Source organism: Scyliorhinus torazame, chromosome 1, assembly GCF_047496885.1.
Source record: "Scyliorhinus torazame isolate Kashiwa2021f chromosome 1, sScyTor2.1, whole genome shotgun sequence".
In the NCBI taxonomy this organism is placed as follows: domain Eukaryota; kingdom Metazoa; phylum Chordata; class Chondrichthyes; order Carcharhiniformes; family Scyliorhinidae; genus Scyliorhinus; species Scyliorhinus torazame.
The window spans coordinates 262,932,435-262,951,679 of NC_092707.1; the positions used below are offsets into that span (position 1 = coordinate 262,932,435).

The window sequence follows — 19,245 nt, forward strand, 5'->3', positions numbered from 1 at the left end:
AGCTCCTGCAACTTCTGGATCGCCTGTCCCTGGGTCGCCACTTTCTCCTCCACCCGGTCGTCCACCTCCTTAATCGAGGCCACCGCCCGGGTCAGGTCCTCCGCACACTCCTTCCAATGCTGGGCGAACTTCTCATCCAAGTATTGAACCCACTGATCCATTGTGCTGGCGTGGTCGAACTTTGCTTTTCTGCCATTGCATCCACCAAACTCTGGACTTCACTCCCAACCAACTTTTGATTTCTTCTTTTATGATTGTTCCTTGGGCGCAGCTCCATAAACCTGGGGTCGTCTTCTTCTCCTCTTGCTTTTATTCACTTATGTTGAAAAATTCCCACGGAAATTCAGCTTAAAAGCCGTTAAAAGACCACCAAGAACGGGAGCTGCTAAATATGTGACCGTTCACTCCATGGTCACCACCGGAAGTCCTCAATGCCCCTTTCAATAAAGCCTAAGATACCATCTGCTTTGTTAATTGCTCTCTCAACATGCCGTGCCATTTTCAATGACTTTTATTCTCCTAATTTTTAACATTTTCATCAAAGTAAACAACAAAAGAAAACGAACAAAAACAAATGCAGTACCAATCCACCAAACAGCAAGCCCTTCAGTATACAGACCCAAAACATCACCTGGACATTCCAAGTAAAAAAGAAAGAAAATTAACAATCAATCAGTAAACAGTGTACTCCGCAACAACAATAATCCCAACACCCCTACTCCTAATGTTCAATGCAACCAATTCTTGAAAGTGCATAATAAACAGTCCCCATGAATTGTAGAACCCTTCCTTCACCCCCCTCAGCTCAAACTTCACCTTCTCAAGAGTCAGAAATGCCAGTAGATCACCCTGCCACACTGAGGCAGAGTCGAGAAGCTGACCTCCACACCACCCTGTCTCCGGGCAATCAACACGGTGAAGGCTAAAACATCTGCCCCCCACTCGCCTGCAGCTCGGGCCGGCACCCCGGAAATGGCCTCGAGAGGTCCTGGTTCCAAGTTCACGTGTGCTACCCCCTAGACAATACTGAAAACCTTCCTCCAATACTTCTCCAGCTTCGGCCAGGGCCTCACATATGTACATGGTTTGCAGGGCTCCTCCCACATCGCTAACATACATTCTCCACTCCCTCAAGAGTCGGCTCATCCTCGCCCTTATGTGGTGTGCCCTATACACAAACTTCAGCTGTATAACCCCCATCCTCACACATGAGGTTGAGGCGTTTACCCTCCGGAGAACCTCACACCACAACCCGTATTCCATAACCTCCCCCAACTCTTCCTCCCACTTGGCTTTGATCCCCTCCATGGACTCCCCGTCCTTCCCCAGATTGCCGACACCACTCCCTTCCCCCTTTCGTTTATACCTCTTCCAACAATGAGATGGGCGGCGCTATTGGGAAGCTCTGAACCTCCTTCCCAGCAAAGTCTCGGAGCTGCAGGTACTTAAACTCTTCCCAATGCCCCAGTCGATATTTCTCCCCCAACATGTCCCTCCAGGAACAGGTCTTTTAATACCCTGACCCTCCTCTCTCCTCAGATCTCCGAAACCTTCCGGCCGGCTTCCCTGACTCAAACCTATGGTTCCCCCTAATCGGCATCTCCCCAGACCCAGACCCCAGCTTAAAGCGCTTCCTCAACTAGCACATATGCCAACATGAAATAAAAAATAGAACTATATACAATCTTCCACCCTCGGTCCATGATCAGTTCTCAGTACGATTTCTCATTTCTGCCCAGTCCTTCTGCCTTCACAAATGCCTCTGCTGCTTCCACCATCTCAAAATAAAAGTCTTTGGACTTGTAGGTCACCCTCAACGTAGCTGGGTACACTACGGCGAACCACACACCACTGTTATACAATGCCATCTTCACACGGCCGAAGGAAGTCTGCCTCCTCGCCAGCTCCATAGTTAAGTCCTGGTAAATACGTATGCCAGCTCCAGCCCACTGCACCTACCGCTTCTGCTTCGCACAACTCAGGACCTTCTCCTTCACGTGGTACATGTGGAAGCAAATAATCACTGCTCTTGATGGCTCATTCACCTTTGGTTTGGGCCCCAACGACCGATGAGTCTAATCCAGTTTGTACCGGGAAGGATCTTCCCCCACCCCAACACCACCACCAACATCTTGGCAAAGTACTCAGTAGGCTTCGGGGCCTCCACCCCTTTGGGCAGGCCCACAATCCTCAAGTTATGCCACCTCGAGCTGTTTTCCAGGTCCTCCAACTTGGCTCGCAGACCTTTGTTGGCCTCGGCCACCTTCTGCAGCTCCTCACCCATCGAGGTGAGCTGATCGCTGTGTTGCGACAAGGCCACCTCCACTCCCTTCATTTTCTCACCCTGCTCCCGCACCTCAGCCAAAGTCCCCGACACCGCCTCTACTGGGGCAATCGCCTCCTCCACCAACACCTTCAGCGCCGCCATCATCTCCTTCCTCATCACCTCCAAGTATTTTGCGAACTGTTTCACGAGTTCCAAAGCCATCACCTCGGTCACCTTTTCTGCCGTAAGCAGTGTGGCCCCATCCAGCGACCCAGCCTCTGCCATCTTTCCAGTTGCCGAGCTGAACCTTTCGCTCGACGGCGAACCTTTACTCGCTCCTTTCTTCACGGCGGCTTTCTTTTGGTTTTTCGACATCCCCTCCTCATGTCTTCTTGCATTTATTTGTCAAAAAATTGTCCCGGGACAGGGCATTAAATTCTAAAAAATCAAGCCTCGATCAGGAGCCACCCAACATGCAACTTTTTCCTCCATGCCGCCACCGGAAGTCCCCCTGTCTCTACATATTATATCAGCCAAAATAAATCATCCCTCACTTCTCTGCACTGAACCTCATTTGCAACTTTTCTGCCTAATCCACCACTTGTCTATGTCCTTTTGAAGGTCAAGACTACTTTAATTGCAGTTGACAACGTTTCTAATCTTCATATCATCTGTATATTTTCAAATCATGCCCTCAACACCAGTCTAGGTCATTAATATATATCAGGAAGAGTAAGGGTCCCAACACTGACCGCTGGGGAACTCCACTACAAACCTTCCTCCAATCTGGAAAACAACCATTTAACCCTAATATGTTTCCTGTCAGATTTCCTACCCAAGTGCCTACCTTCCCTTTTATTCCTTAAGCTAGAATTTTGCTCACATGTCTGTTTTGTGGCACTGTATCAAATGCCTTTTAAAATCAATATATCACATCAACAGCTTTGGCACTTTTTAACCTTCTCTGTTACCTCGTCAAAAATCCGAGCAAGTTAATTAAATATGGTTTTCCCGAAATGAATCCATGCTGACTTTCCTTAATTATCCTGTACTTGTCCAAGTGACTATTGATTTTATCTCTAACTATAATTTTCAAAGTTTCCCTATTACTGAGGTTAAACTAAGTGGCCTATAGTTGCCAGCTTTATCCTTGTACCCCTTTTTGAGCAGGGGTGTAACATTTGCAATTCTCCAGTCCTCCGTCACTTTCCCTGTGTCTAAGGAAGATCAGCACTAGTGTCTCTACATTCCCTCAGCATCTCATCTGGTCCTGATGCCTTATCAATTTTAAATATAGCCTTTCTAACACCTCCTCCTCCTCAACTGTAAATTATTCTTGTGAACCAGTTACCTAATCTCTTACCTGGGCAGCAAGTTCTTCCTTTGTAAATACGGAGGCAAAGTACTCGTTTCATATCTCTGCTATTTCACCTGCCTTCTATGAATTCACATGCAAGTCCCCTCCCCCGCCTTTTTTATCCCTAACTGGCCCTACTCTTTTTTTTTTTAACCCCCCATCCTTTTCGTATTTATATGCTTACAGAAGACCCTGGGATTCACTTGCATGTTCGCTGCCAGTCTCTTTTCATGCTCTCTCCTAGCTTTTCTTATTATTTTTTTCACTTCCCGTCTGGTGTTTTGATATTCAGACTGATTCTCCACTGTATCTTTTACCTGACATCTGTCATATGTGTAACTCTTCCCTTTCATTTTTATCTCTATCTCTCTCATCATTCAGGGCACTCTGGATATATTTGTCCTACCTTTCTCCTTCAAGGGAATATACCCTGACATTGCCTGTCACTACCTTTTCTGTCAACACCTAATTCAACTCACTCGACTTGATTGCATTCTCCGTTCTCATCCCATTGATGTTTGCTTTCCCCTAATTATTTATATCCCTGCTCAAGATTGTCCCTTGTCCTTTTCCATGGCCAAACTAAACCTTATGGTAAAATGGTCACTGTCCCGTAAATGCTCTTCCACTGATATTTGATCCACTGGGGCCAACTCATTCCCCAGATCACATCCAACAGTGCCTGCCCTCTTGCTGGACTGGAAAATGCACTGCTGCAGAAAATTATTTTGAACACATTCCAGGAACTCTCGCCCCTCTTGTCCCTTTGCACTATTCCTATCCGAGACTATATTTGGATTATTGACCCACCCCCGGTTATAATTACTCTACAATTCTTGCACCTCTCTGTAATTTCTTTGCAAATTTGTTTCTCTACATCTCTTTCCCTTCCACTAGTTGATGGTCTATAGCACAGTGGGCTAAATAGCTGGCTTTTAAAGCAGACCAAGGCAGGCCAGCAGCACGGGTTCAATTCCCGTACCAGCCTCCCCGAACAAGCGTCGGAATGTGGCGACTAGGAGCTTTTCACAGTAACTTCATTTGAAGCCTACTTGTGACAATAAGCGGTTTTCTTTTTTCATTTTATTTTCAACAGAACACCATTTTCATTCCTTATCTCTAGCCATAGAGATTCTTACTTCATCCCTCTGGAGCATCCTCTCGCTCCGGTATTGTAATCTCCCCCCCACACCTTCCGCCTTTTCTTCCTTTCCAGTCTCTCCCAAATAACCTGTACCCAGGAATATTTAATTTCCAGTCCTGCCCTTCTTTGAACCAGGTCTCTGCTGTGGCAATAATATTATAATTCCATTTGCCAATCTGTGCCTATATTTCGCCAATCTTATTAACCACATTCCATGCATTCACATCGAAGACTTAGACACAGAATTCCTACAGTCCAGGAGGCCATTTGCATTGACACTCTGAAACAGCATCAAACCGAGGCCCACTTCCTTGGCATTTCCCTGTAACTCCGTAACCCCACCTAACCTGCACACCTTTGGGCTGTGTGAGGAAACCCAGACATGGGGAGAAGGTGGAAACTCCACACAGACAGTCACTAATGGCTGGAATTGAACCAGGATCCCTGGCGCCGTGCGGCAGCAGTGCTAACCACTGTGCTTCCCTGCCCTCCATACATGCATTTTAACCCTAATTTAAACTTTTCTAACTTTCCTCCTTACAACCTCATATAGTGACTTACTATTGAATCTAATTCTATCAAACTCTCCCAAGTTTGCTTTTTGATACTCCTCTCTGATATATCCTCCTTATCAGTCAGTATTTCTGTATATCCCACTGCCAATTTTTCTCCTCTCCACTCTGAATTTCCTTCCAGTTCCCATCCCCTTTCAAATCTAGTTTAAATTCACCCCAACAGCACTAGCAAACCTCTCTGCGAGGATATCAGTTCCTATCCTGTTAAGGTGTAACCCTTTTTTCTCGTACAGGTCCCACCTGCCCCAGAATTTGTTCCAAGGTCTCAGAAATCTAAAGCCTTCCCTCCTACTCTGTTTCTCCAGCCTGATGTTGAACTGCTCAGTCTTCCTATTGTTATGTTCACTAACACGTGGCAATGGCAGTAATCCTGAGATCACTGCTCTTGTGGTCCTACTTTTAAATTCCCTTCCCCTTACCCAAGTCATTGGTCCCAATGTGGATCACGACCTGTCTGTTCACCCTCTCCCAAGAGTATACTGCAACAATAATTGGCAGGTTTGCATTGCTCTTGCTTTTTGTGGACAGGATATACCTGGATTATTTTCCACAATGTTGGGTAGATGCTATTTTTGTACCGGTGGTGGAATAGCTTGGATTGGGGCATGGCTCGTTTTGGAGCATGTCTTCAGTACTACTGACAGGATGTTGTCAGAGCCCATTAACCTTGCACTACCCAATGCCTTCAGCTGTTTTTTGACAACATGGAGTGAATCAAATTGGTTGAAGACTGGCACCTGTGACGGTGGGGACCTCCTGAAAAGGCAGAGATGGATAATCCACTTGGCACTTCTGGCTGAAGATGGTTAAAAATTCTTCAGCCTTGTCTTTTGCACTGAAATTCAGGGCTCTACCATCACTGAGGAGGGGATAGCTATAGAGCCTCCTCCTCAGGTTCGTTGTTTAATTGACCATACTTCACGACTGAATATGACAGGACCTGCAGAGCTTCGATCTGATCCAGTGGCTGTGGGATTGGTTAGCTCTGTCCATGGGATGTTGTTTCTGCTGTTTGACATGCATGCAGCCCTGTGTTATAGCTTCATCAGATTGTAACCTCAATTTTAGGTATTCCTGCTGATGCTTCTGCCGTGCTCTCCTGTACTCGTCATTGAACAAGGTTGATCCCTTAGCTTGATGGTATTGGCACAGTGATGGATATTCTAGGCCATGAGAGTACACATCGTGGTCAAATACAATTCTGCTGCTGCTTATGGTCCATAGTGCCTCATGGATGTTTAGTTTTGAGTTTCAAAATCTGTTTGCAAATTATCCCATTTTTCACAGTGGCAGTGCAGGACATCATGGTGGAGGGTGTCTGCGCTGTGAAGATAGGATATTATCTCCATAAGAACTGTATGGTTGTCACTGCTACCAATACTGTCATGGACAGTTGCATCTGCAACAGATGGATTGGGGACGACTAGATAAAATAGATTTTTTGCTTTTCTTGGTTCTCTCACCACCTGCTGCAGGCCCAATCTGACAGATATGCCATTCAGGGTATTGAAGTCCGTACCCAAAGTACATTTTTTGCCCTCGCTACCCTCAGTGATTCTTCCAAGTGGTATTCAACATGGAGAAGCACAAGTCATCAGCAGATGGAGGGGTAGTAGGTGATATTTCAGCAGATGGTTTCTTTGCCCAGTTGTTTAACCTGATGTTATGCGACATTATGGGGATCATAATCAATGTTGAGGACTCCTAGGACAACTTCCGCCTGACTGAATATCATTGTGCCACCAATAGTGCTGGATCTGTCCTGCTGGTGGGACAGGGTATATCCAGGGATGGCAATGGAGGTGTCTGAGACATTGGCTGTAAAGTATGATTCTGTGAAGATAACTATGTCAAGCTGTTCTTTGACTAATCTGTGCTCTCCTGATACTTAGGCACAGTCTCCCCAATGTTAATGAGGAGCACGTTGCCAGATTGACTGGAATGGATGTGCCAGTATTTTTTCTGGTACCTAGGTCAATGCTAGATTTTTGACTTTCAGTTGCAGTTTGACTGAGTGACTGGCTAGGCCATTTCAGAAGACAGTTAAGACTAGAATCAACCACATTATGCAGGTCCAGAGTTATATCGTCAGACTAGCCAAGGAGGACAGATTTCCTTCCCGAAAGGACATTAGTGAATTAGAATGTAATGCTATTGAGGAGGGCGTACACTAAATTGGCTGGGTGGTAGGATGAGAGAATGAGAGAAAGAATGAGAGAGCGAGTGATGGCCTCGAAAGGTGTTGGTGGGGGGGGGGGGGGGGGGGGGGGGGGGGGGGAGATCAAGGACAGAATCGATTTGATTAGAGCTAAGAAACCAAAGAGGTACTGTTGCATTATTTGGAGAATTCTGTAAGACACATGGTGGAAATGATATCGGGGAACAAACATGAAAGGAAATCAGAGAGCTGAAAACCCATCAAGTAGTGATAAAGAGGAGTTTTAATGTAGACTGGGCTGCTAACAGTGTAAAGTACAACATGTGAGAAGAGTTGCTAAAGAGTTGAGGGGAATATTTTTAGACCAATACGTTTCCAGTCCAATGAGGTGAGGCATTGATGAATCTGGTTCTAGCGAGTGAGGTGGATGAAGCAGATCAAGGTTTAGTGGAGGAACATTTGGGGTACGGTGATCTTAGTATCAGAAGGTTTAGATTAGCTATGGAAAAGGACAGTGTAAAAATAAGTGATTGAGGGAGGGTGCATTTTAATGGAGTGAGAATGGATTTGGCCCAAGTAAATTGGAATCAAAGATAGACAGGCAAAACTTAATTAAAATAATGGACTGCCTTTAAAGAGGTCAAATCCCACGTGCGTTAGGTACGCTCCCATGAGGGGAAAGACAGCAAAAACAAAGCCAGAGCTGCCTGGATGACAAAACAAAGAGAGAGTATGATGAAGCAGTATGACACATGTCAGGTAGATAAAGCTCGTGAGAATCAGACTGAATATTGAAAGTTCAGAGGGAAAGTGAGAAAATAAATAAGAGCAACAACGAGTATGAGAAGAGTCTTCAGCTGACATAATAAGACATCCAAAGTTCTTCTAATGGCATATAAATGATAAAAGAGTGATAAAGGGAAGAGCGTGGCCCCAAATGAAGAATGAAGTAAGCACAGCTGAGATACTAAATTAGTGCTTTTGCACTTGTCTTTGCCCAGGAAGAAAATGCTGTCAAAGTCAAGTGAAAGAGGAGGTAGTTGAGGCATTGGATCGTGGATTAAGTAAGGAAAGTCATCATTGATTTAATAAGGATGAATCGGGTTTAACTAACCTGATTAAGCTTTTTGATGATCGGGTTTAACTAACCTGATTAAGCAGTTGATGCCATGTAAATTGACTTGCAAAACGCATTTGATAAATTGCAATAGAGTTTTCCAGCAAATTTAGAGCTCATAGAATAAAAGAGAAAGTAGCAGCATGGATACTAAGGTGGCTGTATGACAGGAAGCAGAGTAGTGGTGAATGGTTGTTTCTCAGATTGGAGGGAAGTATATTGGATTGGATTCGATGGTTATTGTCACATGTACCGAGGTACAGTGAAGTATTGTTCTGTGTACAGTTCAGACAGATCATTCCAGACATGAAAAGAAAATACATAGGGCAAACATAAAATACACAATGTAAATACATAGACACAGGCATCGGGTGAAGCATACAGGAGTGTCGTACTACTCAGTAGAGAAGATGTGTGAAGAGATCAGATCAGTCCACAAGATTCGGATCACTACCTTTCTTGATCTATATTAATGACCTAGATTTGGAAGCGCTGGGTATAATTTCAAAATTTACAGATGACACAAAACTTGAAATTATTGTAAATGTGAGGAGTATGGTGATAGCCTTCAAGGGGAGACAAAGCGGTGGTAGTGTCACTGGACTAGTAATCAAGAGGCCATGGGTGGGATTCTAAGGCTGTGTCCACCCGGCGACTGGAGAATCCCGTCCGAGGTCAATGGACTTCTCCATTGTCTGAGTCTTGCCTGTGGCGTTCTTGCAGCAGGTGGGGCAGAAGAATCCAGCCCCATGGCTCTGGGGGACACGAGTCCAAATCCCACCAGGGCAGCTGGTGGAATTTAAATTCAATTAATAAATCTGGATTGAAGGCAAGTCTCAGTAATGGTGACATTGAAATTATAATTGCTAGTTGTAAAAACCAATCTGGTTCACTAAAGTCCATTAGGGAAGGTAATCTGCTGATCTGGTCTATATGTGACTCCACTAAAGTCCATTAGGGAAGGAAATCTGCTGATCTGGTCTATATGTGACTCCACTAAAGTCAATTAGGGAAGGAAATCTGCTGATCTGGTCTATATGTGACTCCAGACCCACAGCAATGTGTCTGACTCTTAACTTTTCTCTGCAATGCCCTAGCCAGCCACTCAATTCAAGGGCAATTAAGGATGAGTGACAAAGGCTGGCCTTGCCAGCAATGCTCACATCACATGAAATAATAAATTAAGAGGACATGGACTGGCTGGTGGAATGGGTGGACACGGCAGATTAAATTTAATGCAGAGAAGTGTGTAATAATAGATTTTGATAGGAAGTCTAAGGAAGAGCAATACAAAATAAATCATACTATTTAGAAGGCAGTACAGCAGCTTCAGGATCTGGGGGGATGTGTGTACAAATTGTTGAAGAGGGTAAGGCAGGTTAAGAAAGCAGTAAATAAAGGTACAGGATTCTTGGCTTTATCAAAAGGAGTGGAGTATAAAAGCAAATAAAGTTATGGTTAACATTTATAAATGGTTTGGCCTCAACTGGAACATCTTGCCCAATTCTGGGCATCACACTTTAGGGAGGATGAGAAAGCATTCATGAGAAAGGTTGCATCAATGATGGACTTTAGTCATGTTAACAGATTGGAGAAGCTGGGACTGTTCTCCCTTGAAAAGAGAACATGGAGATGAGATTTGCTGGAGGTGTTCAAAATCATGAGGGGCTTGGACAGAGTAGATAGGGAGAAGCTATGGTGGATGCACACCACAATTGCGGGCTACAAAGGGGAATTGAATAATCATTCGAATGAAAAATATTTGCAGGACTGCAGGGGAAAACAGGAATGTGGGATTGAGTTGCTCTTGTAGAGGCCTGGCACAGACATGACAGAGCAATTGGCCTCTTTCTGTGCTGCAGTCATTCTATGATTCGCCATTTCTATATTTCTGTACAACAAGGTGATTGAGGGACATGGTGTAAAATTAGTGAAATCACCAAAAGGGTTGGATCAACTGGTTCTTTTCTTTTTAAAATAAAGATATTTTATTCCAAACATACATACCATCAACAAAATACACGTTCCATCAAAGCATAATCACCAGTTTGTACAGTTTCCCCCCCTTTAAAGCCACCCCCCCCTCGCGACAAACAGCTCCGCAAATAAAGTCATGAACCGCACCTCAAAACCCTCTTCCAACCCCCTCAACTCGAACACCAGCCAGAGAAAGTTGTACAAGTCCCTCAGCCACTCCCAGAGGCGTCTCCGACCTCCAATTCAACAAGATTCTTTGCCGGGCAATCAGAGAGGTGAAGGCCACAATGTCGGCCCCCTTCCTCTCCAGCAACTTCGGCTTGTCCGAAACCCCAAAGATCGCCACCATAGGGTCCGGCCTGACCTCAGCCATCACTATCCTGGGTATCATCCTAAACACTGCCTCCCAAAAGCTCACCAGCTTCTTGTATCCCCGAACATGTAATCATGATTGGCCGGGCCCCACCCACACTTCTCACACCCATCAGTCACCCCCTGGGAGAACCTACTCATCCTCGCCCGGGTCATGTATATCCTGTGTACCACCTTGAACTGAATCAAGCTCATCCTCGCGCAGGAGGAGGTTGAGTTCACCCACCGCATCACCTCACACCAGAGTCCCCAAATTATTTCCCTCCCCAATTCCTCCTCCCACTTAATTGGCCCTTTTCTGTTCTTCCAACATCTCTATGGAAGATACTTTTCTCTAATGGTATTCTACATAGAAGACTTAAGAATTTGTAACGTGGATTTTCAAAACATGTCAAACAAGGCCAACATGTCAATCAATGGGCAGATATTTTCACTGACCTGCCTGTCTAAACATTTCGCTCTGAATAAAACTGAATACCACTTAAAAATACCACTGAAAAACGTCTGTTGTCTGCAGGTACGGCACTTTGTTCTGAGGCAGGTTCCAAGCTTTCCTTGCCTCCCCCTGAGGGGACTGCAGGATAAGGTGATGTCAAAAACAGGAGTTCGGGAGGGGAGGGTCTCGGAGATATACAAGGAATTAATGGAGTGGGAAGGGGTCCCAATCAGGGAGGTGAGGAGGAAGTGGGAGGAAGAGTTGGGAGGGGAATTGGAAGTCGGAATATGAGAAAAGGCCTTGAGGAGAGTTAATTCATCTTTGTCGTGTGCCAGGCTTAGGCTGATCCAGTTCAAGGTGGTTCATAGGGCTCACATGACTGCGGCCCGGATGAGCAGGTTTTTTGAGGAAGTGGAGGATAGGTGCGGACGCTGTGGGGGATGCCCGGCAAATCATGTGCATATGTTCTGGGTGACCGAAGTTGAGGGGATTCTGGCAGGGATTTGCGGACATCATGACAGAGGTCCTGTAAGGGAGGGTGACTCCGAGTCCGGAAATGGCAATATTTGGGGTATCGGAAGATCCAAGGGCCCAGGGGGGGGGAAGGGAGGCCGATGTCCTGGCCTTCTCCTCCCTGGTGACCAAGCGATGGATTTTGCTGGGATGGAGGGACTCAAAGCCTCCAAAGTCAGGCGTATGGGTTAGCGACATGGCAGGGTTTCTCAGTCTGGAAAAAATTAAGTTCGCCGTGAGAGGTTCAACACAGTGGTTCGCTCAGAGTGGCAGCCGTTCATCGACTTATTTAAGGAAAATTGAACGTCAGCATTAAGGGGAGGGGGGGGGGCGGGGGGCGGGAGGAAAATGGGAGGCATGGTAGTGTCAGACAAGGACAGGGAACTTAATATATGGGTAACCAGGAGATAGGGCGGTGGGGTAGTAGGCTATGCTATTTTAATGATGTTGTGTGTGTCGGCCCACTCAGTTGTTTAAGAAATGTTAAATTGTTAAACTGTGAAAATTACAAATGCTTCAATAAAATATTTTCTAAAAAAAAAAGAAAAACTTCTGTTGTGTTATTTAATGTCACTGACAGACCTCTTACCATATCCATTTAAGGTTTAATTGACGATTTGTGAAAATAGTGCATTTGATTGTTTGCAACCTAAGATACCATAATATGTACAAAATTTAATTTGAAGACACAGATGCTAGAAAGAGCTGATGTTTCTCAGAGGATGCATTTACAGTTTTACATGAATTTCCAGCAAATAAAACAGAAGGTTAATGCAGCCGAATAGCCATTCATGGCTACGTTCCGTGATCGTCCCACTTTAGATCCAATTTATGTAATTTATTTGGATTCTGGAGCATTAGTACTCAGTCTTTACAAACAGCTGCAGCATCAACATGGAGCATCAACAACTTCTGTGTTGCAGGATCCTTTTCCCTCAATTGAACATTAATTCCGGTAAGATGCTGCATAGTACATTCAATGCATAGCAAGTAATCTGCATCCTTCACTCAGTGTGAAGACATCATTCTGAGCAAATTCATTAACCTAGCTGGATTGGAAGGTTAACCAGCTAACTGAGCGAAAAGGCTTGAAACTGGATAAAGGAACAGCTTTTATATAAAAAAATTTAAATGACCACTTTTATTCCTTTCGATATTCATTTGTTTATTACAAGGAAGAAAGATGGTCTTGAATTTGTAAGCATTTATCTGCAGAAAATGTGTATATATCTGTCACTGAAGTGCTCGTAAAATAAAATAATGTCGACTTACCCATGTTACTGAGCGAATAGCTTGGGGAGGGAGAGAAGACTTGGGCTGCAAAATCTTCAAATGTCATGATCTCTTTGTGTTGCTGAACTATTGCTTCGACATACTGAGCTCTTTCTTCATAACTGTATGACTTGTTAAAGAAATCACCACAGACATAGGTAGGTAAACATAGCAAAACTCCTCTGCAACACTTAAAAATGCCTATCCAACATCGCGTCTTTAAACTGTCAAAAATAAAAGTAGTTTATAACTATTCCACAAAATTTGGTGATTTCCTGGTGTGGATTATTTTGAAGTCGCCAATGTCTCATCATTTTCTTTAAATTCCAGACTAAAAATGTTTTTTTGCATAATGTGGGCGTCGCTGGTTAGGCCAACATTTATGCCCATCCCTGGTTGCCCTTCAGAAGGTGGTGCTGAGTTGCCTTCCTGAACCGCTGCAATCCTTGAGGTGTAGGTACACCCGCAGTGCTGTTAGGGAGGGAGTTCCAGGATTTTGCCCCAGCGACAGTGAAGGAACGGAATTCATTTCCAAGTCGGGGTGGTGAGTGAGTTGAAGGGGAACCTCCAGGTGTTCCATGAAATCAATATTTGTAATAACTTTGTAAGTAATATGTACAGTCATTAGCATTGATTGGTTGTTTCTCCACACTTAAATAGAAATAATTAAGCCCCGTTGAAGGAGCCAATTCCATATAACATGACAGATGGTTGAATAAAAGTTACATTTTTTTTAAGATTGCAATCTATTTTCCATTGCACACTTACAGGAGAATTTAGCAATTTTAAACAATTTAACCAAAATTAACAGGGCGATGGAACACACAAGTCAAAACTCCAAGCTTATTATTGTTACTATTCAATTTCATGTGGCCATTGTGTAAGCAATGCAGCCCCCAGGTGCAGAAATCTTCTGTATGGCTCAGCCATTCATACTTACATTTCGAACAAGCTTCCCCTGCAATGTGTTGTAAAACTTTAGATCAATCAAAACCACTTAAGAATACTTCAACATAAACACATTGGTGGACGTCACTGTACTGCTGCACAATTTCAGCTGTGTCACAGTTAATAATCAGCACATGTCAGGCCTGCCTCAAAATATTATTTAAGACCGGAAACTACGCTGTAAAATAAAACACCATACTAGAAATACACACTGTCAAAAAATATGATTACATTATCTACAATAAAACACCACTAAATTGTTTTCCTATGCCCAAAGTAAAACTTGGAACTGGCACAGTAATCAAAAACCAGTCACTAATAACTTAAAAGTGTGACCGGGTTCAACAACCTCCCAGCAGCCCTAATAGGACCCCTGCTTATCGCTGCTCCTCATGAAACACTGTGGAGAGCTTCTATATTCTTCTTTGTGTAAATTTTCCCCCCTTACAGAAGCAGAGAAAATGCAGTTATACATCACAAACAAAATCCTCGTCCTTGTAAAGCTCTATAACATCTTCAATTCCTCCTCAAAGTCAAATGGATATACCAAATTAGAAGCACTCAAACCAAAATACGAATACATAAAAGTTTAGCATAAAAACTGCCCCCCCCCCCCCCCCCCGCCCCCCCCCCCCACCACCAAAATGGGGGGGGGATTAAGCTCACCAGTTACTTTCAACTGACTTATTTCAGTTTTGTGTAAACTAAAATACAAGATCAATTTCTCTGCAAATACAATATTTATATTGGAGTTGGGGGTGGGGGGGGGGGGGGAACTTATAAAATTTAGATTATGTGTTTTCCAGATGATTACAGCTATGCAATGGAAGGTTATGAAAAATATTTTTAAAATAGTGAACAAAAATTAAATTAATCTCAAATTATTTAAACAGTTTGCAAGTTGATCAGCATATATCACAGTTTATAGCATTCTTTAAATTTAAAGTTAATTTGTGTGCTCACGATTTAATGCTAGAAATGAAACATAGACCCGGTTTTATTTATTGCTGGCCTTTCTCTATGCAGACTCAAATTCTGATGACCCTAGTTAATGAATAGCCCGCTTAATTTGGTAAGAGCAGAGGCACATATTCCCTGTCAATTCTTTAGGGACCAACCGATGCCATCCACAAGTCATTAGAAGTCGTATTTTTCTGAAATACATACAGGCTGTTGCTAGGCCTCTCTATTCCATATTGCCACAGCAAGCCACTGGCCTAGTCAACAGCAGGCTGTTGGGCTGGTGTGTCCGTCTGGCGAACAGGCGCTTTGACACTAAGCTGGCACGTGCTGGCGCAGCAGGAGCAGGCTTGGGCGTGACAAATTGTTGAAAGAGCGGAGCTAAAGTTGAGGCCGGGAGCCACCTGAGCCTCAGGCCCTCTATGGGCCTGTCATCAGTTGCCAATTCATTGCTTGGCCAATAGTCTGTAGTCAGCTTCTGGGCTCAGTTTAAACAAGGCAAAAACAATATAAAGCCCTTTCAGGCGATGGCTAATAACACCCTGCTGTTTAATGAAAGGTCCTGCATAACTAACACATAAGCATACAATGCAGCACACAACTGCTAACAAAACAGACATTCACTAAATAATGTATGCAAAGACAGTAAGACTAGGGCCTCCAAATTAACGTAGACCCAAATGATCCAGTACAATAGCCAGTTCACTTATGAAGGCAAGCAGGCAGTCAGTAATACGGACCGTGACAACATGCATCAAGTTTGGAAGGAAGCAGCAGGAATAATGATAGCTCATTGCATGTATTAGGATTTTACCCAATGTATGCTTTAACCCTCAAAGAGCTCAGTACATTATTTGGTGTCGGTGAATTTGAGTTACTTACTAGTGTTACCACTAGTTTACGGCAAAGGCGAAATACTAGCTAAGTTTCACATTCAGATTTGCAACAAATCTTATGTTTATTTGTGAAGCCGATTAAGTAGGTTCAACTCATTCAGATGCAAATTAAGAGAAAAATAAATGAATTGTATCTAAATAATAGATGGTTTGGCACGGAGATATTGTTATCATTTGTTGATAATATTATTAGATGTAACATCTTTGAAATTTATTTAAAATTGCAAACAAACGGGCTAGATATTTATCAGTCTTTTTCAAGCTTGTATCAAAAGACTTTTGTGATTCGGTTTACCACTGCTCCAGTATTGATTATCAGCATTAAATACAATTATCCTTTTTTAAAGAGGAGACAGATTATTTACAACTAGTTAATGTCCACAATCATATGCAATGACCATGATTCAAGATGCTGTAGAATGTTAGATTCAAAATGTGAAGAATGTTAAAGATTAGGTATGAGTTCACTATCTCTCTTTATGATTTTTTAAGTGAATTACACAGAAACACCAATGATCAAATATTAGATGAAAAATTCCTTAACAATTCAATTAATCCCTTATGTTGCAGCTCATAAGTCACACAAAGGAAGACACATCAAATCTTCTTTGCCACTGCAACTGATGTCACTAAGAATGAGTCACTTTGAAAGTAAGTGCATTAGCAAAGACCATAAACACACAGCCATGCAAAAAGAGGCCACTTAATGAGAACTGCATCATAAACATTACCTCAGCAAAGATTTTAAAAAACAGTAAAATTGAGGAAGGCAGAGGAACAGTTTCTTTCGACTCATTAAAAATTGAACTCCTTCAAAGTTGATGCAACACAATAAAATAAATCAGGAAGGCACAAAAGGTAAATAAAGCCATATGGCCCGCCATTATCATAAATGCAGATAATTTCTACATGACTGCTATTGAGATTACTTGACTAAATATTAACTGAAGTAAAAACAGACATGATTTCCGTAGATAGGATACTCCTACGTAGCAAAATTGTTTGCAATGTAAGTAACTAGAATAATCATCATAGAATTTACATCATAGAATTTACAGTGCAGAAGGAGGCCATTCGGCCCATCGAGTCTGCACCGGCTCTTTGAAAGAGCACCCTACCCAAGCCCACACCCCCACCCTATCCCCATAACCCAGTAACCCCACCCAACACTAAGGGCAATTTTGGACACTAAGGGCAATTTAGCATGGCCAATCCACCTAACCTGCACATCTTTGGACTGTGGGAGGAAACCGGAGCACCCGGAGGAAACCCACGCACACACGGGGAGGATGTGCAGACTCCGCACAGACAGTGACCCAGCAGGGAATCGAACCTGGGACCCTGGAGCTGTGAGCAATTGTGCTAACCACTATGCTACCGTGCTGCCCATTAATAAAACAGTGAAATAAATTTATTTGAAACAATGCATCCTGAAATGCAGTCTTTTTCTTTTTAAAATGTACTGACTTGCTTATTGTGTCATACATAATGAGAGTTAAACCTATGTAAAAGTTCTAAAGTTATTGATGCTTGCGTCTCCCAAAAGAAATTATTCTGGAAAGCAACTGCAAATGAAAATCTAACAGTAAAATCATTTGTTCTAATGTCAATAATTCTGAATTATGCTCATCATATGGCTAACAAAATATTGTCTTCCATGCAGACCAGAAGTTCCCAGGTTAAATTCCTGGTCTGCACTAATCTATCACAGCTGAGGTGGCAGTAGGGTCGCTATAATTGGGCTAGGCGGAAAAAGAAATTCAGGACTCCGATTGCTATAATCTGACAAAGGGCTCCTGCATCTTGCTCTGTTAAAGTATAATGTTATGCTGCAGTGCATTAGCATATGACAATACTGAAAATGGTAAAGGTCAGAAAATGTGAAGTTCCCCTGGTCAAAAACCAAGCTTTCTTTTGCGAGTAAACAGAAACACTCCTATTTCTGTAGAAGACATCCATAAAAAAGATTATTGATACAGGATGGGTTTTTTTCACTTTCTGAATGCTCAGCTGAATACTATCTTTTGTAATTTGTTGTATTTCCTATCACGATTAAAAGTGAATGTAGTAGTTTATTTACCCTGTACAAACGCAGATCTATGTTTAATATGCATCAATTCAAAGAATGTTTGGCAACATAGTGCAAGGCTCCATTCAATCTGGCAACCAATTACTGCAAGTAAGTTAACTGTTGATCCTTGGGGACTGCACCTTTGCTTTAGTAAAATATACATTCTGGATCAGAAGGGACAAAAATTTAGAGAAGACAACGGCGGCAAAATTCGACCGGGAGAAGCGAGGGGCAACACCAGCACCAGACCCACTCGAGGATTGCCCTCCGGAAGTGCCTCGCCGGCACGAACGGACGCCTACTTACATATGTATAGATATATCATATCCTGTGTACATAACGGCAAAATATACTCTGTGCAAAAATCCAATAAAAAACATTTATAAAAAAAAAAGGGACAAAAATTTGCTTACAGGACCCACAGTTAAACAATCAAAAGAGAACATAGTTCTACAAAAATAATCCCAAACTCTATGAAGGATGGACACTCAAGATGAAGATACATAGCATCCACAAACCGACCAATTACCAGAGATTGAGAGTTTCAGAAGAGAGTTGGAGGAAAAGGGGTAAACAAGCAGTAAAAAAAAACCTTTTCCAAAGTGTAAAATAATTGTAACCATCTGAAAGATGACAATACAGAGTGCTCAAAAACATCAACATTTTAAAATTCACCAAGAGATTTTTGTTTTTAAATTTAGAGTACCCAATTCATTTTTTCCAATTAAGGGGCAATTTAGCATGGCCAATCCACCTACCCTGCACATCTTTGGGTTGTGGGGGTGAAACCCACGCTAACACGGGGAGAATGTACAAACTCCACACAGACAGGGACCCAGAGCCGGGATCAAACCTGGGACCTCAGTGCCGTGAGGCAGCAATGCTAACCACTGCGCCACTGTGCTGCCCTCACCAAGAGATTTTAAATTATAATGAAACATCAAGAATCCGGAGATAAAAATAATAAAATAAATCCAACTGTAATGTGTTGTTGCTTGGCACATTTCTCCAATTTTCCATTATGCTATGAAGCAGAATGTAATTCAAATAATTTTGATATGACTGAAAACATTTTTATCTATTTTATATTCAAAACAATTAATTGGAAAGAACTTTAGAATAGCAGGGTTTATGCATTTGATTAGTTATGAAGTCCAAAGAGATCCTGGGTGGGATTTTCCGA

The 19,245-nt window shown here is 42.9% G+C and overlaps 1 protein-coding gene across 8 annotated transcripts in view; it reads right to left on the reverse strand.

Annotated features, from left to right (window-relative positions):
* The window catches only part of ralgapa2 (Ral GTPase activating protein catalytic subunit alpha 2), an 855,222-nt gene that overhangs the window by 167,353 nt on the left and 668,624 nt on the right, over positions 1-19,245 (reverse strand). For all 8 annotated transcript variants that reach the window (XM_072505626.1, XM_072505670.1, XM_072505634.1 and 5 more), the window contains one exon: positions 13,188-13,309. In XM_072505626.1, coding sequence (XP_072361727.1) covers positions 13,188-13,309 — 122 coding nt within the window. The remainder of the gene's footprint in view (positions 1-13,187; positions 13,310-19,245) is intronic.